The following is a 27,314-nucleotide window of genomic DNA, read 5'->3' on the forward strand; positions in this document are numbered from 1 at the left end:
GTTAAGAGTCTATAAAGGCATGGGGTGCTCATTTTAAAACAATCAGCTTTAAAGTGGATCCAGATCGACGATTCATTTTTACATACCCTGCAAGCCAATAACGGAAAGAACATTTTTGTGCTGTCACCAAAGTAGCCACCAAAGAAACATTAAATCCTGAGTTTTTAAACAAGCTCCAACAATATGGCTTCTCCAAGAATTGTTTTGTTTTTAGTAGGCTACTCAACATAATGACACAATTATGTAATGACATAATTTCTTAAATTCAAATGCATCTCACATATGAAGTTTTAAATTATTAACATAGCCGAGAGTAATACAAAGCATGTTATTAAGGACACGCTTAACTACAGTGCCTTTGGGTACATTTCTGTATGGCTTCATATTTTCATTCATTTGTTCTGTAAAAGATGTATCATTATGGTCTGCTATTTGAAATAAAGTAGGTCGTCTAGTTGATTTTCTCATATAAATGAATTATAGTAGGACTATGCATTTATGTGTTTTATTTCAGTACTAGCCTACATTGTTTTATCCGTAAAGTGTAGTTAGCCAATAGCTGAATAAAAGCCTAAACTCGGAAGGAAGCTTAGTTTAATATTTCTATTAGTCACTCGAGTGTCAAGGTAGGCCTATAATAAAAGTTTTGAGATCACCTTAATAAATTAGGCTAGATGGAAAAGTCAGTCTGTGTGGTGATGCACCTGTCAGAGCTAAAGTGATTTCAGACAAATAATTCCCATGGTGCACGTGCGTATCCGGCGTTCATGTTTGTTTATTTACGTCTATCACAAGCACAGATTGTCCCCTACTGAATGTTAATATTGCATAACTTGCCTTTCACGACCTCTCCATATGATGTGTATTTTCTGGTAAAGAAAGAGTCAGACATAAGTGCATAAAATAACGATAGAATATGGCTAAGAATGCCTTAGTGACTGCTTCATATTATTACTCATTTATTTTCAATTGTTTGGGAGGAGAGTGGGGGTGGGCATGGAGCCGGTAGACGTGCATATTATTGTCAACAGGAAAAGTAATATTTTTCTTTAGCTTTTCGTGCACATACAAAAATATAATTATTTGCTTCCTTCTATAAAACACAAATGGAAATAACGTTGCCAACGTTGATGAAGGTTCAAACGCATGGTATCAATTTGGGCTATGCAAACGCTGGACAAATATTTTAGCAGTCCAGTGATATAACAAATAACATAATATAACATAACAGATGATGTGTGTGTGTGTGTGTGTGTGGTTGTGTGTGTGTGTGTGTGTGTGTGTGTATTTAGGCCTATTTATTTAGATATTATATATTTATGAATTAAATAGATATTGAGCAATGGGATATTTGCAGACATTCCTTTAGGCCAGAAATAAAAAGTAGGCTACCCCCCTTTCAAAAGTTTGGGATTTAGATCTACGCGTAATGCTGACTGTGTGTGTGTGTGTGTGACACACTTGAGGTAGTCATATCAGGTGCGTTAGCGCACGGAGAGGACACGGCCAGCCTCCAACTGCGCTCGAGCCTCTAAGCATGAATTGAATATTGATGAAGCTTGCAGTAAAATAACGTCATGCCATGAGCACAGCACGCGACGCTAACAATTTACTCCAGTGCTGTGCTGTCACGAATGCACGTGCGTTTTACTGGCAGTACTTCCTATGCCAAAGCACTAGACCTATCATGCGAAAGTTATATGAAATAGGTCTTAACTGCGTTAGGGAACCCATTTCCGTTCAATCGACGTGTTGTGTATGGTGCGTTGGATTAGCGTGCGAGATATCATGGGCGCAAGGGCCTGTTTGTCTCAGCATCGAATTAGCACACAGCACTTTTGAGTTTTGCTGTTTTCAATCGAACATGAATGAAATGTGACCTTGACTGGCAACCCCTGGTAACCCCACAACTCGGTGTGTGTAGTAGGTTATGTCTGTGCGTGCTTGTGTGGCAGATTCACCGCCCCTTCTCCCTCTCTGCGTCGTTACATCACCATAACGCGTCTGCTCGCGTGTGTGTGTTTGTGTGTCCCCTGATGGCCTAGTGAACTGTCTCTGCTGCACTTGGCTCTACTACGCTTTCCCTCTGTATCAAGGGAAGCACACGACACGATATACATAACTGACACCACACATTAACACACACGCACGCACAGCCTTAAATAGCCTATGTAACTGTATCATAAATGAAATATCACCAAGTATTCTGCGCGGGGTAGAGTGTCGAGTAGGGCGTAATTCTGCTTACAACTGAAATTCGAATATTATGCGCCTCATGATCTAAGCCTACAACATACGTGTAAATTCAGTATAGGGTCATATACAGTATATCTCAAATAATTGGAAGGAATGTTGGAATTTAAGGACTCGCATGTAAACTCGTAATGGGATTTCCTGGGCCATGACTTATTTTCAGAGGAGTAGGCTATAGACCTATGTTTTATGAATGAATATGGAAATGCTGTGTGCGTAATTGCGTTCATTATGGTAGCATTTTGGGCGAGGCTAAACCATGATTCCCGCTTTCATTCTGTCACTTGCCCGCTGCCGCTGTATACCCACTCTATTTATCTATCTATCTATCTAGGCTATCTACTCACAACAGCAGTAAGCCACCCATACTTCCTCCCAATGCTATCTTCTGGTGTATGTTTATTTACAGCTCAATCACTTCTCCTTTCGTCTCATCCTTTCTTTTCTCACAGACGAAGAAGCGCAAAAGATAAATGCGTCTTTCTCGTCCTTGGGAATCTGTTTTCACAAGAGCGCGGCCAGCTGGCATACATCACCCCGATTATCACCGACCCGCTGGCGGGGAACACATGCCTCTGTCGGCCGCTCCCCATTACAGGGATGGATGTGGGAGAGGGCGACTAGGCCGCTGGGCTGGGGAGGGCATGCACCTCACCCCTTCATATTATTCAAATCACATTACATACCAAACCTGGAGTTAAGGCCACATTTATTTTCTCAGCAATGTCAAGGCTAATTTACTGCAGTAATGGCCAATTCCAGCAGACCTTTTAGATAAGTATTTTGATAAGATGATGATTAAGATCAGGACCTATACACAGCGCCCTAAATCAAACACCAGCCTATGTTGATCTCCTTTAAGTAATTTTACAAACTATCTCGTTGCGTTGGAGGTTCGCTCCATCCATGTTTTTATTTTCAGTGATAATTTAATTCGACTCTTGGCGTGCATTACATTTATATTTGAAAGGTTTGACTAGTTTTTTGTGCCTCGGTAGCCTTTACACCGCCTCTCACACCCCCTTGCTTATTTTATGTAGAATGGTCACTTAGGCTATCATGTAGAACACCGATGATTCTGAGTTGAAAAATGAATAGATTGCCGGCAGGGTAGGTATTGTATGCTATTGACAAAAAGTTAAAATCTTTAGAAACCGTTCATTAGCCTATGCTCCACGTGCCTCTTTCAACATATGCTATTGGGTTATTGTCACGGATGCTTGGATGGATGTGTGTCACAATGTTGGGTTATCATTGCATACATCCTTCACGTGGTAGGGAGCTGTTTTTATTACGGTCCTGTCTGATGGTCGGAAAGTTAACTTGGCCTCGCATAGCCCACAAAAAACATGACGTCCCTCTTTGAAGCCCCTTTAGTCAAGCGTGTCTTATAATCCAGAAAGTCCAGATGCAAGCAAGGCCTCGCCCGAAACACTCATGCAATTTCTTTGTTGTAATGTAGCCGAAATCATGCGTTTTTTATGTCGCCCACTGCGTGATGGCATATTTCTCCTCTACCCAAATGGCTTCTTCAGAGAATGGCTACAAAACACCACAAGCCATACAAGAGAAAACACGGTTCCCCCTTTTCTATTTTTAGCTTATAGCCTATTAGCACAATTTAACACTGATTTATTTGCATACATATGTATATTACTGGTGTTCATTTAAGATAAACATCTGTTGGGCAACAGACATCTCCATAACCTTAAAGATGAGTTCACATCTCTCTCTCTCTCTCTCTCTCTCTCTCTGAGGACAAGGCCTTCCTCTGACGTGACAACAGCAACCACTATAGGAACTGACACTCTAAACAGAAAAAGTAGGCCCTATGTTCAGCAACACTGTAACACTTATCTGTGAGTGTTTTGAAATTCAAAAGGGCTTAAAAAACACAGCGACCACAATTAACATTTAGTTATAATGTTTATCGATGATCACTGTTGATAATGCTCATTGCTTTACCCAACAAATTAACTTGGAGTAACCTAACTTTTATCACATGGTTTGGCTTCACAAATGTCCCCAGTATTTAGATATCTATTAGGCTAAATACTCTGAACCATATTAATGAATGATAAATTACTCGATGCAATACAATCTTAACAAGATATTTTCCAAGCAGTTGTCATTTTTAGTTAAACAATATTTATTTTTGTTGAAAAACAAACCGTGTAAAAATATCACACTCCGAGTATACAATACTTGCCAAAGAATGTACAATGCTTTATTACGGAAACACACTGCATAAAAAATGTTTGACTTTCAACTTCGTTTTTTTTTCATAACAAAGAACAAATCAAAACAGGAAAAATGTTTCAATTTGTCAAACTAGAAAAAAACATCGGTGTTTTGACACAAAATACATTGTTTTAAACAAGTGACATTTTAATAACCTGTTAATAATGTCGTTATCCTGAGGCGCCCTAGACAGTGATGTACGTATCACTTTTAATAACGTAAGTTCGTGGGGGATAGAAATTAGACGAACACTAAACTGTTAACATAAATATTTATATTTATATGTTTTTTTCACAGCATGAATATAGGCACGAGTTGTGTTAACGTCCGTCATTCAGCTGTTTGCAAACAAGAAAGAACAATACAAAAATAATCCTACCTTTAACACAGGGGCGTTTTTGATTTTGTCTCTTTAAAACTGTGAAGTTACACAACCAATTAACAGCCGCTAGTGCTGCTGACAATCCGGTTGGAAAAGTTCTCGACCACTGAGTGTAATGCTGTCCCACCGTGCACTAGGCCTACTCCCGGTAGCGGAGGCGCCGGGTTTGGCGAATGCTGCGTCGCAAGTGAGGACGGTAACACCGGGATCACCGGAGAAGTCCGCGAGGCACAGTGCGAGTGCGCGGGGCTCACTGAGCTCCCGATGATGCTTTCTATGGAGAACGGGGATCGCTGGACCGGAGAACCGGACTTAGCCGTAGTCTGTACGGGGGAGGAGAGGCTAGGACTGAGAGGGGGGTAGAAGCGGGACCTGGCCAACTCCGTGCTCGTGGGCATCAGAGAGGGCGCGGGGATAAGGGTTCCGCCGTGAGAGTGGCGGGACGACTGCTGCTGCTGTTGCTGCTGCTGCTGGAAAGCGAACAACGCTGAGTGCGTGTGGTACGACTGCAGCTGGAGCCCGTAGCCGCAGCCGTAGGGTCCGTAACCGTATGCGGCAGCAGCGGGGAGAAAACCACCATGGTCTCGGAGCAGGTCAGGCGCTTGCTGGCGCTTGAAACGCTTCCGACGGCGCAGAAAGCTCCCGTTATCGAACATGTCGGCCGACTCCGGGTCCAGAGTCCAATAGTTACCCTTCCCGGGGTTCCCTGGCTCCCGCGGGATCTTCACAAAACAGTCATTCAGTGACAAGTTGTGGCGGATGGAGTTTTGCCACGCAGGGAACTTTTCCCGATAGTACGGAAAGCGGTTGCTGATAAAGTCGCAGATTTCACTGAGCGTGAGGCGCTTCTTGGGGCTCTGGAGGATTGCCATGGTGATAAGGGCGATGTAGGAGTACGGGGGTTTCACCAGGGTGTTCTTGGCCGGCTTGTACGGATCCCGGGCGACAGATGAGTCTCCGCACGGCGGGGAGGAGGACAGCAGGATGTCGTCTTGCATCTGCGCCACCTCATCCACGTAGGAGCGCGTATGACTGTCTGCATCCTCACCCTCACCCACCACATCAATGTCGGTCTCTTCCGAGAGCACGGAGGCATCCGACATCTCGGAGCTCAAAGTCATGGCTCTCACGGCCGCGTGCTCCCAGGGCGCTACGGCGGAGATAGAACGCGCGTGCTGCTTACCCTGTATGTGTGTCCACTGATGGAAAGGCTCATAGGATGCGATGAGTGCCGAGGAGAGCCGAGCTGTGCTTGGGCCCCCCGTGTGCCATGGGCTTGGTCGCCTGCCTGTCGTGTAGTTGTTCTGCACAGAAAGGCAGAGTAGTAAGCAGCATCCGTACGCTAATTTAAGATACTGTGGGGGAGACCTGGAAAAGGCCAAACTAGGATTCCAAAGAGGGCGGTTCTTTCCAGCGTCTATATACCAGCTTCACGATCACATGGTCTCGGGACGTCACCACAGCAAGTGAAGAGAGAAAAAAATAAGCCCAAAACGCCTTTGAGAAATACCTAAAAAGCTGTAGCGGATGAGAAAAAAGTTCGGCTGGCTTTAAGGTGGTCATCCCAGCACAGTAATAGGAGGAACCGTTCGGTCCAATTAGCGTCTTAAAAAAGACTGCACAGTATGTTAGAAGATTTAAAGAAGCCCTTCGAACAAAGCACATGCTTGCGGGTAGGACCATCCCTGCTACGGTCATAATTTGTACTGATTTAAATGCTTTATCTAAGGACTTTTAGGATTTCGCAAAAGCTATTGATATGGATATATTTCGTTGTGCTAGTGTCACTGGGTAGTGGTTATGTTGATCGTGTTTGTAACGTGAGATCGCTGCTTGGAGTCCACACACGCGGCTTTCATGTCTGCCTTCTCCACACACAGTAGTTTGCGTGACACAGGAGTGATCTAGATCATCCGCGAGCCATTCGTAATGGAAAATAGTCAGCTGTTAACTCGCATCAGTCACGCGGAACACGGAACAGCATGCAAGCTTGTGAAATAAGGGCCTTTGCCTCATGTGCTGCTGTTTTTAACAGGATTTCTTTTTTTTGTTGTTGCAATAATAGCATTTTTGATGTTATCAAAATTGTATTATTATCATAATTATGAATAAATGTTTAGGCTATATTGTAGGCCTGCATAATAAAAGGAAGGCTTATACATATTCCCAGGAGAGCGCTTGTCAACAGTTTAGACCGATGCAAATTCATCACGTAAACCATTTTAAATACACGATTCAATTATAGGTATTTCACATTATTTTTCCACATTATTATTATTATTCATGCAAATTCATGCAAACATTTTGCTTGAGTTGTTTTATGGCCAGATTTAATTTTGTGTTTGTAAATACAATATTGAGAGCATAATGTATGCGGATATTGCAAAAGTTAAATACAATATTGTAAACTCCACTTAAAGGTACACTGATCCCAAGTCAAATAAGGCTACACTCAACAGCCGATAGATTTTTTCGATTCACATCTTACACTCAAGTGTAGCCTACTTAGTGGTCATTGCTGTGGTGAATAATGATTTTGATCTTGATTTCCCGAGAAGCAACAGACACTTCACTTCAAGGGCAGAAATTAGGATAGGCCTATATAGCAGCCTGAAACATTTTGTTGCTCACTCGGACACAATATAATTCACCCAGTGTAGAAAAGACCTTTGGATAGCTACACCGGAGGCGCATTATATTTGATATGACACATGTATTGTCATCTGTTAATATATTAATGTAAACCATATGATTTACGAAGTTATTCTCTTTGTTAGTTGTTAACAAGTTTGCTGAGCATGTGGAATCTTCAGTGCAACTAATTAGGCTATTGCATGTGCTGAAATTACGCACTTCTTGAAGATGAATATTTAAAATGGTTCGCCTCTGATAGGCTACTTTTTATTTCAACAGAATTGTAATGTCTTGGTTAGATCTTTAAATTACCTAAAAGTAGGCCGGAATACCATCCAGTGTTAAATTACACAATATAGGGCCCGCGGCCTATGGGTGATGAAAATGCACTTACGCAAGAAAACAAAGGATGTCCACGGTATAAATGTATTGTTAGGCGTCTGACCTAAGTAAATGAACATAAATGACAGCAATGACCAAAACACATTCACATAGGGTTATAATTATATTTTTATTGCCCCATAGTGTTGTTAGTTCTGGTGGCTCTGTAAAGATGGACGGGGTATTTCTGTATGATGGAGAAAACATCTGGTGGCGTTTTGATGATTGCTTTATGGTAACTGGTGTGGTTGAACTTGTGTACTTAACTTCTATTTATTTTACCTTTCCCAACAACTGGTGTAATAATGGAGAAGAGCGCCATCTAGCGGTGCGTTATGGAACACTTTGGGCAGTAGGCTAGGGTTGTGTGATGACAAATTGTGCACAAATAGTTGGTTGAGGATATCGTGTGTGGGCATATCCCTTCTTCTTTTCAAATAAGTTAGGCTATGTATCATACCCATACATGCAGTTATAGTCTGCTAAATGACTGGCAGCCCAAAAGCCACGTTTGCGCAGGTAAAGAGCTCTAGGTAGCCTGACATTTTGAGCATTACGCTTGTGTGGTTACTAACATGGAAAATAATACTATTTGAATGCTAAGCTAAATTTAATAGGCCTACGTGTAATTCGTGCATCAAAGCATCACACACACACACACACACACACACACACACACACACACACACACACGCCTAATAAAAGACGTCACTCTGTTCAAACTATTTTACGATACTTGGCAAGCTTTTCAAAACGGTTCAGTCAGATTAAACTATGATTTATAGCGAAATATCCTTCCTTTTTGTTGACACATCACCGAAAAGACCACGTTCCCAAGATTTCTCCTTGCCTAAAATGTTGTTTAGTTGTATGATTAAGCAGTTCAAGACAGCAATAAAACCAGCGATAAAAATAAATATTGATTTTACGCGGCTCCTCAGGTGTAATATCACATTTTCAGATGCACTTTAATACACTACACATAGGCCTCGTGGAGCAATCTACCCGTGCTCCGGGAAAATGTCAGGCAATCCTTAACTGAATCAAACTTCAAACGTGTTTCCGAGCTTACGCGTTTTTTATAAACCTGTCAAATCTCAGTAGATTTAGTCGTCACCAGAACTTGATAAAATTAAATAATAATAATTCGAAACTACAGTTATTTTTTCAAAAGTAGACGTTCAGTCTTTGTGGGGCTTATAGACAACGTGCAACCTCCACGGATTAGATTTTAATTTAGACATTTTAAGTAAAATTAATCGCACTGAAAATTGTAATTACATATTCAATTACAGATCCAGATGAACTGGTTCTAGCCTGCGCAACAATCGAGTCGTGCTCTTCCATAAATGGGTCCATCGCACCACCACGGTCATAATTTGCCTTTGGGAAGATGACTGAAGTGGTTTTGATCACAGATTTTTAATTTATTCTCAATTGTTCTCATTTGGCATAATGGTCTGCGTGAGAGTGCGTTTTTGAAGCGACACTTTGAGCAGGGTCAGGATCCGTATGTGTGGTTAACCCACATCTAAAGTGTTTCTAAACTCCCCGAGGTGCTAGGCCGGGTGGTTTCCGTGCCACGGGGTACCAAGAAAGCACTTAACTGCGAAACGCAATCCCCTCCGTGGCTCCTCGCGGTGACAAATCCCATGAATGTCACCGGAACGGCGGTCTCCAGGGGCCCTCGCCATGTGATTAATATGTATCACATGCGCAAAATCGGTCCAAGACAAACGTGTTAAAAGTTATCTTTTCCCCATTGTTGTATGCGCGCACGTGTGTGTGTGTGTGTGTGTGTGTGTGTGTGTGTGTGTGTTAGTGACAAAGAGGGAGAGAACGAGCGAGATTGTTTAATGCATCTGATCAAATACCCATTCACCTGTGTGACATTAGAGTATGATCTTATGTTCATGTTTAGTACACTGTCATTGCATATAAACTGTTTCATGAGCTTTATTAGTGTGATGTGTGGATGGTGCACAATAGAGAGATGGAGAGACAGTGTGTGACAGAGTGAGAGATTGTGTGTCTGTGTGCGTGCTGTGCTGTTCACTTGTGTGAAAGATAGAGAAGAGAGAAGGGGACACGCAAAGCACAGATTGTTCAAAAGGCACCTTTACTCTAGTCAACCCCAACCACCCATACACATGTGTACGTATGCACATACTATTTCTCCCACTGTTCTAGGCTTTGACTAATTCTATTTACTTTTCTCCATGGAGATTTTTTTTCTGCATGTTGCCTAAATAGTGTGGAAAAACAGACATGCAAACATACTGTGTTTAGCCATTCCACTTAATACTGTAAGTGCAGGGAAGGGATACCAGTTCTGAAAATGCATTACACAACTCTACTTCTGTTAGTTTTCTATGGGTCAGTATTAATAGTAAACTGCACATATAATAATATATATAAAGTATTCCTTTAATTGGTTTGTGCAGAGAGGGCATTCATCTGTCTGTGTTATTATGGGTTTGAAACAGTCTCCTTAGTCATAATTGTCCTTGTCCTGAATGCATAGACAAAATGTATAAAAAAATATATGAGAGCTGAGAGGACAAGATCAGTTTGTGGCCAATAAGAAGAACATCTGCAATACGGACCCTCAATGTGTCCATGCTGAACTTTGAGATGCCAATAAATTATATGTTCTTGAGGAAACTATATGGGCAGATATTGAACCATTAGTATTACAAATTATGGAGAGGTAATTTTGGAGAGGTCCAATTCCATAGTAATTGATAGGCATTTAGAGAAATATTGAAAAGAAAGAAAAATAATATAATAGCCTAAATAATATACATACATTTACATTCAACAAACGTAGGTCCAGGTTTAACACCAAGTTTTGCTTTTTGCCTTTGACTCTGTGGTAGTATTGTTTAATTATTACAGCAATATTGTGTGTGTGTGTGTGTGTGTGCGTGCGTGTGTGCGTGCGTGCGTGCGGGTGTGTGTGTGTTTGAGTAATGTCATTAGAATAATAAAAGATGTCAACAGTCTGATTATTTTATGGTAAGCCTGGAACGATTTAGCTTGATTGGAAGCCTATTATTGAAAGATAAAACCAAAATGTAATGTTATTATTGCAGCCATCACATTAATGAAGATTAACATACACATAAAGGGTAATGAAGGCAAGTCCTGACTAAGCGGCATGAAATGTCACATTTTGACGGCCGTGGTGTAGACTGCGCGTGGGTGCTGGCCCGATGTGATCTGTTATCTCCCTGCGCTCGGCTCACACAGCTCCCCGGTTCCGCCAGCCAGGGGTTCTGCTTTGGGTACAGCCCACGCCACTGCATTTGTGCTCGGACGTCACTTCCGCCACCCTCTCTCGCTTCCATCTTGCTCTCCGCGTGTGTTCGCTGCTAGCGTGCAGGTCAGTGAGGAGCCCTAAAATACTATCTTTCCTGCACAGGCACTTCCAGCTCCGAGACACGAGGTAATTTAGAGCCTTGTTCTCAAAACCTGGGGAAAAACGGACTCTTACCGAACCAGCAAATATAAGTAAACTGGCGCGGAGTTGAGACGAGGGGTGAACTGGATTGACAGGCCCAAAGCTTTTGGAGCACATCGTATTGTCGGCGAACGCATACCAAAGAGTTTGTCAGTACTTTATTCATTTCAAAGATTTCGTCTATAACGCAGACTTCATCTGTGTTTGATATAACGCGATATAGCTACATATTCCACTTTTCTGTCGAATTGTCAGTGTGCTAACGGTGGCTCCTTACTAGCCAGATCTGTTTTAGCTAGCTAACGCTAATGTGCTAAAGACATCAGATGATGTAGATCTAATTTCCCTTAATTTAGCCATGCTTTGATAGGAGAAGTCTCTAATTAATAAGTATAAACATTTAGAGAGTTTGTTCCTGTAATCGACATTGTTGGCTTGTTGGCCGCCCAGTTGACTTATTGCGCGCTGAAAGTTCACGTTATCGCCCTTCTACATGCTGGTGTGAAAGATATTGGCTAGCTCAGTTAGCTGTGAAGAGCTAGGGTTAGCAAGGCCTAACGTGTGGCCAAGTAACGTATAACATGATTGCCAGTTATGTACAAGTTAGTCAACTTACAAACTCTCTTAACTTTGTGAGAACGTTTAAAATGATGAACGTGTAATTCAATAAATAATTAAGTATGTTTGGACGCGTTTGTCTTTGGTCTGACTGTAAGCACAGCCAGGTAAAATTTTTTACAAGTCTGTGTTAGCTCAGTGTACAAGTTACCCCAAGCGTTTTGGCATCTAGATTTAACCCTTTACACCTTTCAGCTGATGCCTTTGTTCAGTGCTACCATGATATTTCAATGTACGCCGGGTACAGGACCATTATTTTTGAAGTTGTGCTGTGCCGTTTGTAATCGGTAGTCGAGTTTTTCCGGCCTTTTGGCTGATTGAGTTCACGGAGATTTTTGTCTTTGTTCTAACAAACCACGCACATATACTGCAACAACATCATGTAAAATCCATGTAAACATTTCTTCATTTTTTTTCTCTCCCAGATGAAAGAAACGATAATGAATCAGGAGAAACTCGCCAAACTGCAGGCACAAGTCCGCATCGGCGGAAAGGTAAATGTCATTCATGATTAAAAGCTGGTTGAGACATCATCCATTGTTACAAAATAGGTGAAAATAATTTGGTAGGGCACATACATTGCATGTTTTCAAGGTTAACACTTGTGTTGTGATTAATAGGGAACAGCCCGCAGAAAGAAGAAGGTTGTCCACAGAACAGCCACTGCTGATGACAAGAAACTCCAGTTCTCTCTCAAGAAATTGGGAGTTAACAACATCTCTGGCATTGAGGAGGTACAGTTGTATGTTTAGAAATGTACCAAAGCTAGACACACTCAAAGACCCTAGTTGAATATTTCTGATATTGTCTTAGCTGATAGATGACCATGTAATCCTTAAATCCTAACAGCAGGTGTTGTGTGCCGATTATTTTCTTCCTTTTATGACTTTGTTTAGCTCATTTAGTGCATTGATGAGTGTATAGCTGTTTATTTGATCATTGTATTATGGAGAGGGACATTTTTATGACCCAGTGAATTGTGAGTGTTGACCTGTTGTTTTGCATGCCTTCTGTGTTGTACAGGTGAACATGTTCACAAGTCAGGGGACAGTAATCCACTTCAACAACCCCAAAGTGCAGGCCTCCCTGGCAGCCAACACCTTCACCATCACCGGCCACGCTGAGACCAAGCAGCTGACAGAGATGCTGCCCAGCATCCTCAACCAGCTTGGAGCCGACAGCCTAACCAGCCTGAGGAAACTCGCCGAGAACCTGCCCAAACAAGGTGTGTGTGTGTGTGACCGCGCCCGCACATGCTAAACACACTCAGCCCGTTTCTGAGCAGAGTTGAGGGGAAGAGTGACAGCCTAGCCTGGCTAATGAGCTTCCCAAGGCTCCCATGTTAATGGAAAGCTTCGACAAAGTGAATGATATTCAGAACGTCTGCTGTACGAAATGGTTCAGAATGGTTGAAATGGTTCAGAATATTTACAGTGCTGAAGAGACAAATGTTGTTCCCATTGTGGTTATCAGCAATCACTCACTATCATGCAAAAATGTGGGTGTTTGTGTGGGTAAACTTGAATAGCTCTTGCTCTCTATGTGTGTGAGTGTTATTGAATTCATTGTAGATACACACATTTATTTACATACTCTTTTGAGATCAAGTCTCAAGAGTTTTGTTAACTGTCAGATTTAGTAATGAACGAAGGTTAGAATAAATAATTGGTAGTTTTTTTTACAGTGAGCGTGTGAGGGACATAGAAGGACAGGTGTGTGTGACTACATGGAGTGTGGGGGTGTGTGACTGGCTGCAGCTGCTTCCTTGGTTAAAATGGCCGTGGCATTCGCAGTGACAGGCCCCCCACCGCCGACTGTTGCAGATTATCTCTCAATCCAGCAGAGCCTGTTTTATTTCCATTTCATGTCAAATTATACCCAGGCCAGGCCACAGTAACTGGTGCCACAGCCTCCAGTACCCTTAAAGCCACAGAAATATATGAGTTACTGGAAACTGCTGGTCTTCAGCAAAGCTTGCTGTAATTTGAACCTGTGTTGAATGCATTTAACTATTGGTGTGTGAATCAGCATGAATTAACCCCCCCCCCCACACTCTCCACAGCTGGGGATGGTAAGGCACCAATCGCCGGAGGAGAGGAAGATGATGACGACGTTCCAGGTGAGTGACGACACAACCCTGTTATTGACCGTTTCAAGAGTTCCATTATCAGCATCATAGTTGTTCCCACAAGGCTTCCGTTTTAACATTCCATATATTATCTTAATGAAGAGGAAGTAGATTGGGAACAAAATAGAACGTTCAAGCATTGTTTTTGTTTATCTTGTTGAAAGGGTCTATATCAGATTCCGATTCTTCAGTGTTTAAGGAACACGCCAGCATTTTGGGGATTTAGCTTATTTTCCCTATATTCTTTATGTTCTATTGGTAGCACTATATTCTCATTCAGGCAAAGCACTGCGACTTGAGCGGAGTGATTTGCACGCAGCACCTAAAAAGCTTTGGTTTTACACAAATTCCAAAGAGCAGTGCTTTGCCTGTATACATACATACATACATACATGTTAGAAAATTGCTGTCTCATTGTATGGATTTGGTTATAGTATTTAGCTGAAGCAGAATATGAACATTACTATAGTTAAAATTAACAGTTACAGAGAAGTTTATTTCCCTAAATGTTGACGTGTTCCTTGAAGGTTTTGGGCAACATATTTTGATGTAATTATATTTGATTTCAACAAGCAGTCAGTTTTTATGTCATTTTAATGTGAAAATTGTAGTTTTATTTGTTGGAATGAGGTTTAGCCTCCAAGTCTGTAAATGGATCCAGGACATGTTTGTCGTGTCGTTTTCGCCAATCACTACCCCACTTGCTTGGTTCTCTTGGATAGAATAGGTCTACTGAGGGAACCTGTAGGACAGAGTTTGAAGGAACCTGTAGGACATATCAGAGTTTGAAGTAAAACTCCCCTCCTTAAATGCATTCTATTGCACACGGAGCATCAGTGTGTGCCTCTTGTCTCGTGTCTGTGAGGAGAGGGGCAGAGCGGGAGATATATTGCCTGTTGAAGAACCCCATTTATGTTTAGTGCTCATGACAACTGGCATCACCGTGGTGACGGCCAAATGGTCCTTGTTGAGGTCGATGCCCAGGGCAGCTACTCGCTTATCAGCCCCCAGCGTTTGAGACGTGCCCTCTGCTGTTCATGGGTCCCAGAGGCTGCGGTTGGGTTTCTTAGGGAAGGAGAGGGATTCAGATGCATAAGGTTGCCATTATAGCCTCCCCTCCCTCCAACACACACACACACACACACACACACACACACATACAGATCCATGAGCCATCTGAAGGCTCCTGTGTTCTTGTAACCCAAGTTTCTCCCAAAATGTAACAATCGATTACTCTTTGCTCCCTAAGCTTTTGAAGGAGCAGGGCAGTGCGATGACAAGGGGTTAACTGCCTGTGCCATCGTACCATTACAGCAGTCCCCCCCCCCCCGCGCCTCTGTTGCGAACTGAAAACAATTACCCCCAGCCCTGCCCTGCGTGAGTGGTTTCCATCCCTGCTCCCTGGAGCTGCTCTCTGGAAGTCACATTAATCAGATTTCATTTCACAAAAGGAAACCTTCTTTTGATCCTCGACAGGACCATTTTTACAGCTGTGTGCTTTTCCAGTCCCCTGGCTCTAACACACACACACACACACACACAGAGAGAGTGTGGCCACACACAGACCCATGTGTACTTGGGCAGTGGTTGAGGGTGACGGGCAGGGAAAGAGAGTGAGTGAGGAAACTGTTCAAATTGCTGCTCAGATCAGGTTTCACATAAACACTGTCAGGGCCTCCCTGCGTTAAATTCATTTTCTTCATCAGGGAATGATCTGCGCACTCATTCTAGCTGTCTAGCGGTTTCCCAGCCTGGTGTGTGTAGGGGGTTATGGTGTGTGTGTGTGTGGGAAGCAGGACTGCCATGATGACCTCTTGAGAGGTGCCGATAGCTGCATGACCTCTCACCTCATCTGATTTTCTTCTGTCTTTCAGATCTCGTGGAGAATTTCGACGAGGCGTCGAAGGACGAGGCTAACTAGAGGGGGAGTAGACGGACACGCCACACAGAACCTCTGCTCTCGACTAGCTAAAATGGGACGATGTTATTGTTCTTTTTTTCTTTTTTTTCTTCCCCCCCCCCCCCCCAAAAAAAAAAAAAAAAAGCTTATCCACTCCACCCCATCCTTCCTGAAAATCCGCTTGGTATTCTCGTGCACTGCTGTCCTCGCTGGCCTGTCTGATGGGTGGAGGTGTGTGTGCGTGCACGCTCTAGTCCCATGTCGGAGCTGGACTGTGTGTTGTGGCGAAATGTGGAGAGTTGGGAGCTGATTGTGGCTGTTGTCTCCCGTGTTACTGAGGCCAACTCCTTCGCAGCCATTGCTGAAATAAAACATGCATACCTGGAATAAATGTTTGCTATCAAAACACCTCTTAAACTGACTGGCATGTGTATTTATAGTTGGGGCTAGTTGGGCTCCTAGCTTGTAGTGATGTTGGTACTTCAACACACATACTGTTTCTATGAAGCCTAAAGGAATGGGAATGTTTGGGAACAAAGCTTATTTGTTGTGTACCCCAGAGTTAGATAGGAAAATGCATAGTCTCTGTGCGTGCAATTACCCAGTCTGACTAGCATTATTCACAGATAGTGGGTTTCCCAGTTTGCTGATAGCTGCCCTATAGCCTATAACTTCCTATAGGCTATTCAGTCTTCCACTTACAGTGAATTATGCTAAGCTAGGCTAATGGTGTCAGACTGGGTTATTGCGTGCACATAGAAGATAAGGGTATGCATGCTCTTATCTAACTCTGGAGTAGACTGCTAATTTCCCTAAAATGTTCCTTGGCAAATGGTGACTCGAGAGTCTGGCATATTTGTGACCTTACACAATACTTTGTTAGTATACAAGGGCTAAAATTTCACTTGTTTAAATGTCCACTCTCCCTAGTAGCTAGTTTAGCGGGCAGGTACGCTGGTAGCTATTGTTTCATTATGTCCAGTTAAGTACAGTCTAATTTGTTGAGGTAAAATTGTATTAGTGACGCATTACTTTTTAAACGGAGGCACTAATTGGGCTACTGTGTTTTAAAAGATGGTGCCGCTGGGTCAGACACAGACCTTTAGACCTCCCAGGTCTCACTGCCCCTGTGTCTCTTTCAGAGTTATGGTTTGTATAAACTGCTACAACAAATCCTCTGAATTTGCCCTAAACATGATACAATTACCTGACTTTCCATGCCTGGAAATGACGTTATTAAAATGAGAAAAGCGTTTGCAAGATACCTTAACCGTAATTGTACAGTTGGCTATCGATCGGGTATCTTGAGAACTGCTTCCTGGGAGAAGGCCTGGTGATGCCGCGCCAGTCTCCCTTCTGAACGAGGAGAGACCGTAGATTCACCCCGCATGACACACATACAATAGATAAACAACAGTCTCTGTGCGTGTGTGTGACAAGCTACCGTGCATGATGCTCTAAAGCCCTTGAAGCTTCATGAGAAGGTAAGCATCACCAATTAACCACACAAGATGATTTGCTCACAGACACTTTTTTCTGGAGACATCCAAACAGGATGTTTATTGTGTGTTTTTTTGTTTTTTGAAGTGGGTCACATTATCCGACACTACTTTTGGAATGCGCCCCAAATACCCCTACAGGAACTATGAAATACTCCTCTCTAATATAAGCTTTTTATTCAGCAGAATTGGGAAAGTAAAAACAAATTCAAAGTAAAAAATTCTGTCTCAATTATCCTGGTCACGCTTAAAAATGATCTGCAGTTAAACATTTTATGACGGAACTCCTTTGAAACCTCACTACTCTTCTGAACACAGACAAATAAGTATAATTTTTTTTTTTTTGTGAATGTTATCTTAGGCTTTCTGTCTTGTAATCTATTATACAGCATTTAAGGTTAAAAGGATGACTTTTCACTTTCTATTTTCCATAATCTAAATGTACAGGATAGGATTAAAGGTTAATTAAATGACTTTACACTTGGGTGACTTCCTAACCTACCTTGCTAACATATATTAACTGTTAAAAAACAAACAAACACAAGTTACCAGTTATGGTATGTTTATTTTGATGGACAAAATAGCACCGATAAGTTAAGCAAATATGTTGCAAACGTAATATGACTGTTTTTTAATAATTCTTTGCTATCATCTAACAACACCAAGAAGATCCCTTTTTCCACCTCAATTTAGTCAGTAGTTTAACACCATGGAGCTCAGTCAGTAGTTTAAACACCATGTAGCAGTTACTCAATCAAGCATTTTAGTTTGCGGTGTTCACTTCATTTGGTTAACTCCTACTGGAGTCACTTCACTCACACAAAAAAAAACACAGCACAAAAATAAATACGTCACACAAATTACAACCCAATTTTGCCCATGGTTTTAAACAGGTGTTGCATGGTAAGAGAGGGTCCTTTAGGTATAACGGAGGAGAATCTCTACCCATGGTTTTAAACAGGTGTTGCATGGTTAGAGGTTCCTTTAGGCATAGTGGAGGCCTGTCCACCCAGATGACCCCCAAGGTGGGAGCAGAACTGGGTCGAATTCTTTGTCAAGTCCATTGCTGTTCAGGTGTCCACATCTTACCTGTCAGAGTGAGGCACCGTCACAGGATATGAAACATGGGGAGGGGTTCCTACTTCCTCTGAGTTAATGTGTTTGTGTTGAATCACTGAACCTCTTACTTGTCTCAGTTAAAAACAAACAAACAAATACACAAACAAACAAACAAAAACACCCTGGTTAATGTTTCAGGATAGTTTTCCTTTTGCGCTACCTTTCACATGCACAGACACAAACTATAAATAGTAACAAGTCCTTCATTGATGGATGAACTCCAGTGGTATCACAACAAAATGGACGAGTCCTGTTTTGCTGTAAGTACATGTAAACATGCAGAACGGAAGATGGGCTACGTTTTTGCAACTCCCAACAAGTGTGACTGTGATTGTCCTTTCATCAAGAGCATATTTCTTCCATCCATCCGTCTCTCCAGAGTTCTATTTCCTCCCTCTATTTCTCCATTTTTGTCCTCTTGTTCTTTGCAGCTTCCCACTTTGTTTCTCTTTGTTATTCTTTAATTCCTTGCAGCAGCTTCAGTAGGTGGGCCTCCATAACCTGTTGAACTAAGAACCCAAAGGAGATGAGAAGGTCACTTATTTCATTCAATACTTCATACAGTGATACAATAGTTTAAAAACATTTGTTTACATTTGTACATGCATGCATATACACACTGTATACTGTACATCACAGACAATCCTGATATTCCTACATGACTGAACTCGTTGTTCTTTGACAGAATATAGAGCTTCATGAGTCATTGTCCTACAGACATGAGATTAGCCCTTCCATTCACGCTTGTAAAGCCCGTAGGAAGGTCAACCTGGGACTTAAAGACTGTCTGCTTTGTTATGCTGCTATGCAGAACGCCCCCATCAGCCCCGGTTCTCCCTGAGAAGCCCCTGAGCGAGGTGGCGTTCTTCTGCTGGTTTCGCTCAAAGCAGCGCGGCGATTGAGTTTAGCACGCGGCTCCTGAACGGGACCAGGTTTCTAAACACATGACATCATGCTGCTGCACACTCGCTTGATGTTTGTCAGGTATCATTAAACAGACATAGACACACACACACACTCTCTACCCCGAGCCCCCACACACACTCCACACTAGCTACTATAGAGGAAATTCCTTAAGAGGTGGCTTATTTGACTAATTATGTGAAAACACACAAATAGGGAGTCTGATTGCCACTCTGGGTGGGTGGGTGCATGGGTGGTGGCGTGCACTGACAGGCGATACACCACAGAGGTCTTCCATTGTAAATATCCGCCTCGAATTTGTCAACGTCTCCTTGTTAGAGCCCCCATCTGAACCCGCTAAGCTTTCCCCCAATTAGAACATTCAAATGTCCCCAAAAATCCACACAGTGTCATTTGCAAATAATAATGATTTGCTAATAACTTATGATTTGCACAAATGTGACGACTTTGGGTTGTAGTGACAATGATTTGTTGTGCCATTAGGCTAATGTATATTATGCTAGGTTATTATGTTATGATATCCTTTCTCTTGCTGTGTTTGGACATGTGGATGTTTACCATGTCGGTGGCCCATGGCCACGGCCATATCCATGGCGTTGAAGCCAGAATCGGACTCCATGGTGGGGTCGGCTCCGCTTTCTGTTGGAGGAACAGGCGGGAAGGTTAACCAGACGCTCCGGAGTAAACAGTCAGTCAGTACGCAGGCAGACAGGACGTGTGCGTGTGTGTGTGTGTGTGTGTGTGTGTGTGACGGGGCGGGACGGGACGTATGTGGGTTAGGTAGACGGTACGTGTATGTGTGTGTTTGGCAGACGGTAAGTGTGTGTATGTTTAGACCTAAAATGGCACACAAACTATTACCACAGACAGGGAGCAACCTGAGCTCAACATTGGACCCCCCCCACACACACACACACACTCACCTAGGAGGATTTCAACACAGCGAACGTGATTGCCATGAACAGCATAAAGCAAGGGAGCACCGCCGTTCTGAAACACACACGCACATACAGTTGATTATCATGTATCATTTAGTCTTTAGTCCTCACTCTATTTAGCTAAAGGATCTGCTCAGTGAAATCAAGCTCAATATTATGTAAACAGAGGTGTGTTCAAATTCGGCAAACATTGGTGAACGTTTGTGGCTGACGTTTCAGTTTCTCTGAACAGTTAAATTTTAACAATTTGGTGTTGACATTCCATTGTAACGGTAATTGCATAGTTACCTTCGTCAAACCCACGTCCAGCTCCACTGTATGTTTGCGGAGAACTACCTCCACAGACTGATTGTGAGTGTTTGCAAACGTTCGCCAAAAACTCAACGCAAACAGAAACCTGTTTGCAAAACGTTCGCCTATGTTTGCGAATTTGAACACACCTCTGGACTTTCTGTGAGAATTTCTCTGCCTGACGTTATCAGAAATCTTTGAAGCTGTTACACATAATGATCTATTTCCAGATCTGACAATGGTTATCTGATTCAAATGAAATGCTGATTTCCAGCACAGTGGCTGAGAGCTGTAAGCGTTGTGAGTGACACACTACTGCGGAGCTGAGCCGAGTAGTCTGCTTTGCTCTGTGATGTAAAAGTCCGGCTTCAGAAAGCAAAAGTCCTGCCACAGCTGATTCTAATTAGCACAACTTTTAAAGGCACTCTAAGCGATGCTGGGTAACGTCACTTCTGTTGACGTTCAAACAAAACAGAAAGCTAGCTCGCTACTTCCTCCCCTCTCTCCCGTGCAATTGAGACTCTCCTAAGCGCGCATCTCATCGGTGATTTGCTGGAACAGTTTGTTATGTTTGTATGTTTTTTTTTTGCTTGGCTTGGGCTAGGTTTGCCCAGGTTGTTTTTGTTGCCGTTTTTGGAGCCTGGGTTGTCCGCCGAGATCGCGTTTTTTTTACAGTGTATTCAGGACACAGGCAGCTAGCAGATGGTGAGGTGATGTTTGCTGTAAGTGGCAAAAAATGTTTTAGCTTAAAAAAAGTACGACATCGCTTAGAGCACCTTTAAGCCAGGTAGATCAGCTAATTAGTGAAATCACCTGTGTTAAGCGCACAGGTAGAACCAATACATTGCAGGACTTTTACTTTCTGAAGCTGGACTTTGACATCTTTGGCTTTACCCAGTCATATTCGTTGACGTCCACTCCACACTCGATCAGCATCTTTACAATGTCCGTGTATCCTTTACTGCAGCCCAGGGACAGGGCACTCTCTCTGCCCTTGGCCAGGACGTGGGGGTCAGCGCCCTGGAGAGGGAACACCAGGGGTCAGGGGTCAGAGGTCAGAGAGTTTCAATACAGGTGATCACACATAGATATTAGAAAGCTAGATACCGCATTGTCTGTCGAGTTCTATTAGGTGACATACGTGAATGTGGCCGTCATATTGCTGGGGGCAAACACCTTACTGTCCATGGGCAACACTTGCCGGTAATCAGAGACACCTGTCAGATTTCCCATCAGGGAAATGTTTCTCCATTGGCCTCCAGTGGTCGTTGCCCCCACCAATATGGCGCTATTTACATACGGTCTGGAGTCTAATGCGGTATCTAGCTTTCGAATATCTATGTGATCACACTGTTCAGTTTCACTCTGTATACATCACAGACAATCCTGATATTCCTACACGACTGAACTCGTTGTTCTTTGACAGAATATAGAGCTTCATGAGTCATTGTCCTACAGACATGAGATTTGCCCTTCCATTCATGATTGTAAAGCCTGTAGGAAGGCCCTGTTGAGTGTTTTCACCTAAGGGACATGCCTGCCCAACTCAGTACAACCACCCTCATGCCCTTGAGGGAAATGCCTTCAATTACTGCCAGATATTACGTTTGAAATGTCCTTTTCTCCCCTTAAGTTACCCCCACTTTCTTCCCTCTGACAGTGACGCTCACACTAGTACAGTAATGTCTTCCATTCCTCACTCCATTTCCTCCTACAGAACTGGACTTCTGCTAGTCTGGCTGTCCATCAAACTGAGCACCAGTGACAACAAGAGTGTGAGTACACATCGCATATCATATTTCCTGTCTGTGGTTTCCTGTTGACCCCATTGCCACGGTGATACGATGTGTTGACTGTGTTGCTGTGGTGATGTCTTACGTTCTGTAGCAGGAACTCGACGACAGCGATCTGGCCGTGAGCTGCGGCCCACATGAGAGGCGTGAAGCCCTCCTCGTCCTGCAGGTTAATCACGGTCTCTGATTGGACAAGACATAACCACGTAGCTGTCAATCACCCATCTAGTAACTGAATCATACACAAATGAGAAGGCACATCACTGCAGTACATTTTGAAATCAGTAGATAATGTTGTTTAACAGCAACCGCACAAACAGTCTGTTTATCAGAATTTGTGCTTGATGGTTTTGTATGATAAAAGCACAGTGTGTTTGAGACAGGGATGGAAATTCAATATTTTGTCCACCTGCCACTGTGGCTGGTGGATTCAAAAAAATCTACCCGCCGCTAATCAGCACAATTTACCCTTATGAGTTGGCAACATTACATGATCCCTATAGACACTTTCTTATTTTTAACCAACAATACCTATGAAAATTAGACCGGATCTGACTATTTGTGGTATGCTCTATTTATTTTTCCCGACACAGTGGCTGGTAAGTTCACTAAATTCACCCGCCAGTACACAAATTCACCCTTTTGCGGGTGGCGGGGGCTAATTTCCATCCCTGGTTTGAGAGGTCAGAAACTGAATCGGAACTGTGCTTTACTGGCCAAGTATGTCAACACACACAAGGGATTTGTCTCCGGCCATTGGTGTCTCTCTTGCAGTACAGAGAATAACTAATATATATTATAGGATAATCTATTGACTATATACATATCAGCCACAGGGAGTAAATAATATATATCTGCATATAGTAAATAATATATATCTGCATACTGTATATATATCAGTCTATGCAAATCTCCAACCCAGCCCAGTCGCGCTCACTCACCCTGCTCAATGCGACTGGCCAAGTAGACCATCTCCCCCTGCGCAGCCAGCTGGTGGATGGACAGAGCTGAAAGAGACAGACACGGCCAGTCATACCAGTCCGACCGCACAGGTCTAGCCAAGGCCCAGACAGACCACGCAGCCAAGACCCAGTTAGAGCAGGCAGGTCCAGCACAGCTTGCTCTTCTTCAATAAAACTACATCTCAGTCCAAAATGGTTAAAATGGAATGGACATATAAAATGAGCTGAGGACTGAGGCGGTCGACAAACATGTCTGCACTATCGCTTTAGTTGATCCCCAATAATGAGTTACAGCCAAGTGTGCGTGTGTGTGTGTGTGTGTCACTGAGTAAGTGGAAAATCATTCTTTTCAGCTGATTCTTTATGACTTCAAACCAAAAGTATATTTGAGTCACTCTTTGGATCTGGGCCCCTATAGTTGGTCGGTTAACGACTTCCTCTGTCAGTCGTTGTTCTTGGAGAAGATTCAAGCAAAAAGCATCTACGACAGAATATTGCTTTACCACAGATTATCTATGCTGCTGTGCTGTCAGTATCTGGGCCTGTGTGTGTGTGTGTCTTTATGTCTGTGTCTCTGTGTCTGTGTCTCTGTGTAAGTGTGAGAGAGAGGTAAGACACAGGTGCCGTGGTGCCCTGGTGGACGATGGCTACTCACAATGCACGAGCAGGGGCGTGGACGACACCTCGTTGCCGCGGTGCTTGTTCGTCAGCGTGGTGGACTGCTTGATGGGAGAAAAGTGTTTGGTGGTGGACGGTGTGTACACGTGCCGCACCTGGATCCCCGGAGTGGGAGACGTCTGGATGTTACACTCCGCTGGCCGAGAGAAAGCAAGGAACAGTTCAGGAGAGATGAAGGGCATGGATTTCTCTCTCTGTGTGTGTATGTGTATGTGTGTTGTGTGTTGTGTGTGTGTGTGTGTGGGGGGGGGGGGGACATCATAAGACATCATGTCTGAAGAATAGGGAAAAAATTGCATTTTACTTTCAGTACATTTACCCTTTGCTTATTGTAGAAGGTGAAGGTACTTCTAAGACAGTTGAGTTGTTGTCTGTGATAATCTGCATACTACTAGCAGTAAGTGGTTTCATATGGGGGGTTGTGCACTGCTCACGCCATCATAAGATCCTAGTTGTGTGTGTATGGAGGGTGGTGATGGTGGCCGGATTACCTTTAAACAAGACTGACGCCACCTCAAGATCCGAGTTGACCTGATCCTGGATGTTTTTGCTGTCCTCCTCGTTAAGCGACTTGACGAAACGCGAACACACATTCATGTCAAAACGGTTTGGCAGGATGAACTTGATCCCCATAGCGACGTTCTGCGAACCGGGGTCCTCCGATGCGCCCACGCCGACCGGGTGCTCTGTCTTGATGCCAGTCATGTCTGGCATCACACACATGCCCTCCATGTCCTCTGTGGCCATCGGGCACCCCTCACACAAGCGGCCTTTCTAAATCTCCGTCGGTCACAGACGGATTAATCCTGGGAAACTTTGTTCTGCAAACTACAGTCAAAGTGCCTAGCCCCCATCAAAAACATCCAATGTTTTCCTGCAAAAGAAAATGTAACGTATTGTCACGGCCAATCTGCATAGCACAGTGATTTGGTTGCACCAGCGTTACACGAAGGTTAGGTTACAACGAGGTTAGAACTCGAATTGTGTTGAAGTAATCAGACACATTACAACAGTGAATAACCACAGATTATATCTAATGTTAGTTTCACGACCTGTTTAGGGCCATTGTATACCCATGTTGTTTGTTTAAGTCAACAAATAGTTTATGACACGACAATGTAGGCCTAGTGCCAGAGTCTACTTCAGTCTAACGTAAATACTGTGACTAAATGAAATCGTTACACAATCTCGCTAGCTAGCTAGCATAAAACAGGAGCAAACATGCTATTCATTGGAGATGATAAACCGGCTAGCATAGCTACACCCTGCTAAAAACAGCAACCTGCTAGTGTCTCTTGCATGCATGTAACATATTGTCACTTAACGACAGTTTGTTGATCTTATTCAGAAAGAGTCCATGGGGAACTTGGTCTTACAGAGTGTTATAACAGCGTTATATCACGATAATACCAGTGGGATATGCAGGGAATGTGATGCAGAACACCGCTATCAAGCTAGCTTGGTTGCTAACTATGCTTTGGGTATAGGATTGCTGTTTCTAAAGGGTAAAAACGAACAACCTCTCAACAACGAACCTCAACAAACCTCTACAGTACCTTCTCTATTCTTAATTTAATAAAGACTCCACTTACCCCAGTATGCAGATCTGTGCTTCACAGCGACAGAGCACGCCTTGATTGCTAGCTAGCCGGCTAACGTGGGTTGTTTTGAAATCTATTGTTTTGCTTCGAGAGGAGCCGATTTCAATGTTCCTCTTGACGTGTCCAGCACACAGACTATGTGGTCCAACATAGCAGCCACTAACACCGAGAGCGAGCACATTTGGCAATGTACCGGTAGAACTCTATATATTTCTTTTACATTCATATGATTAAAGAAAATGGACAGCAAATATATATTTTTTTATTATAAAGGAATTACACTTCTAAGAATAGCCACTTAAATGTTATTAAGGGATTAGGCCACAATTCTAGGCCAACTTTAATTTAATGAAGGGTAGTGTGGCCCTTCTTAAAATATGTGTTTTTATTATTATTATTATTATTATTATTATTATTATTATTATTATTATTGTAGCCTATTTTTGCAGTTGTGTAGGTTGTCTTAGTAGTTTGTTCAAAATTTGTTTCATACATTACTGGGTAATTTTTTCCATATAGGCCAATGACTTCAAAGAATTATAACAAACTCACAAATCCTCATGGCCCTATGTAGGCCTAATGCAATATCTGATAGGCTACACCACTGGCTGTCTTGTTTAAACTAGAACCAAGAGACTTGTTGTTACTGTCCAGTCCTGCACTTAACCCCGGGGCACTTCTGACCCTGATATAGTCTAGTCTACCATACACCAAAGTTATCTGAACTGGGTAGGCGAATAGCCTGCCTGATAAGACATTTAGAAGACTTGTTAAAAGTTACTTTATAAGATAATATGGAAGTCAGAAACATATTTTCATATAACATAGGGCCTATATAGTAGTATACATTTCTAACATATTTGTAGGCTATCGGTATAATTTTCCCATAATGTCTTAGTCATCATTATTCAATTGGAGTAGGCCCTAGTTGTATAAAGCTGTAAGTTTAGTTCTCAGTGTAGGCATGGTGATGCCAATTTTGTAACGGCATATAGGGCCTACTATGTGTCCATTTTGAAATCCTTATTAATCTGTCACATTTCTTCAGAGCCATTAAAGTTGTATTTTCATTGGTGCGGCGGAACTCTACTGAAGGTACCTCTGGTCTCTCTGCATTTTCCCTCTGTGGTCACTTCAAGCAAGTCATTCCAGCGTTCTCCTTCTGCTTGAGTTATCTGCAATTATGAATTCATCTCAAGTGCAGTTTTCAGCCTCACCGGTCAAAGTTGCAACATGCTAATCTGATTTACCGGGATATGCCAAATATTTCTCCATAATCTGTCAAAGTCCTGCCGAGGGAGGCTGTAAGCCCCATTCACTTTTGTGCTCTCCCTGAGGCGCTCATGAACTGTTTTAGCAGACCCCTGTCCAGATTAAGGAATCTGGGGCAGCCTTTAAACACAGACTTCACCCCCGCCACTGTGGGTTTAGTCACACAGTCTGAGAAAACCCCCATCACTAGTCACGCAAAAGCCCTCTCGGGTCATCAGACTCCTGTCACAAACACAT

At 42.9% G+C, this 27,314-nt stretch overlaps 3 protein-coding genes across 5 annotated transcripts; 1 reads left to right on the forward strand and 2 right to left on the reverse strand.

Annotated features, from left to right (window-relative positions):
- Positions 1-4,448: 4,448 nt before the first annotated feature.
- Positions 4,449-6,243, reverse strand: foxd1 (forkhead box D1). Its single transcript, XM_076283239.1, has one exon. It carries the CDS (start codon positions 5,995-5,997, stop codon positions 4,933-4,935), a length of 1,065 nt encoding a protein of 354 aa, XP_076139354.1. The 5' UTR covers positions 5,998-6,243; the 3' UTR covers positions 4,449-4,932.
- A 4,948-nt stretch (positions 6,244-11,191) lies between these two features.
- On the forward strand, positions 11,192-16,417 carry btf3 (basic transcription factor 3). 3 transcript variants are annotated; one of them, XM_076284060.1, is made up of 6 exons: positions 11,192-11,276; positions 12,398-12,466; positions 12,593-12,706; positions 12,996-13,197; positions 14,035-14,091; positions 15,975-16,417. In XM_076284060.1, the coding sequence occupies exons 2-6, from the start codon at positions 12,398-12,400 to the stop codon at positions 16,019-16,021; spliced, it is 489 nt and encodes a 162-aa protein (XP_076140175.1). In that variant the 5' UTR covers positions 11,192-11,276; the 3' UTR covers positions 16,022-16,417. The 3 variants fall into 3 exon arrangements, with proteins under 3 accessions (XP_076140175.1, XP_076140174.1, XP_076140176.1); XM_076284059.1 differs by having other exon boundaries at positions 11,213-11,339; XM_076284061.1 differs by lacking the exon at positions 11,192-11,276 and adding an exon at positions 11,353-11,503.
- Positions 16,418-18,102: 1,685 nt separating this feature from the next.
- Positions 18,103-25,924, reverse strand: ankra2 (ankyrin repeat, family A (RFXANK-like), 2). Its single transcript, XM_076284062.1, has 9 exons — positions 25,797-25,924; positions 24,696-25,078; positions 24,182-24,340; positions 23,506-23,571; positions 22,650-22,747; positions 21,666-21,791; positions 20,466-20,532; positions 20,101-20,181; positions 18,103-19,127 (listed from the first exon to the last, which is right to left on the reverse strand). Exons 2-9 carry the CDS (start codon positions 24,949-24,951, stop codon positions 19,072-19,074), a joined length of 909 nt encoding a protein of 302 aa, XP_076140177.1. The 5' UTR covers positions 24,952-25,078; positions 25,797-25,924; the 3' UTR covers positions 18,103-19,071.
- Between the last annotated feature and the right edge of the window lie 1,390 nt (positions 25,925-27,314).

This window comes from Alosa pseudoharengus, unplaced genomic scaffold (genome assembly GCF_046254945.1).
Source record: "Alosa pseudoharengus isolate Yale_2024_CS ecotype anadromous, Long Island Sound unplaced genomic scaffold, YU_APseudo_1.1 YU_APseudo_1.1_scf_14, whole genome shotgun sequence".
Taxonomy (NCBI): Eukaryota; Metazoa; Chordata; class Actinopteri; order Clupeiformes; family Clupeidae; genus Alosa; species Alosa pseudoharengus.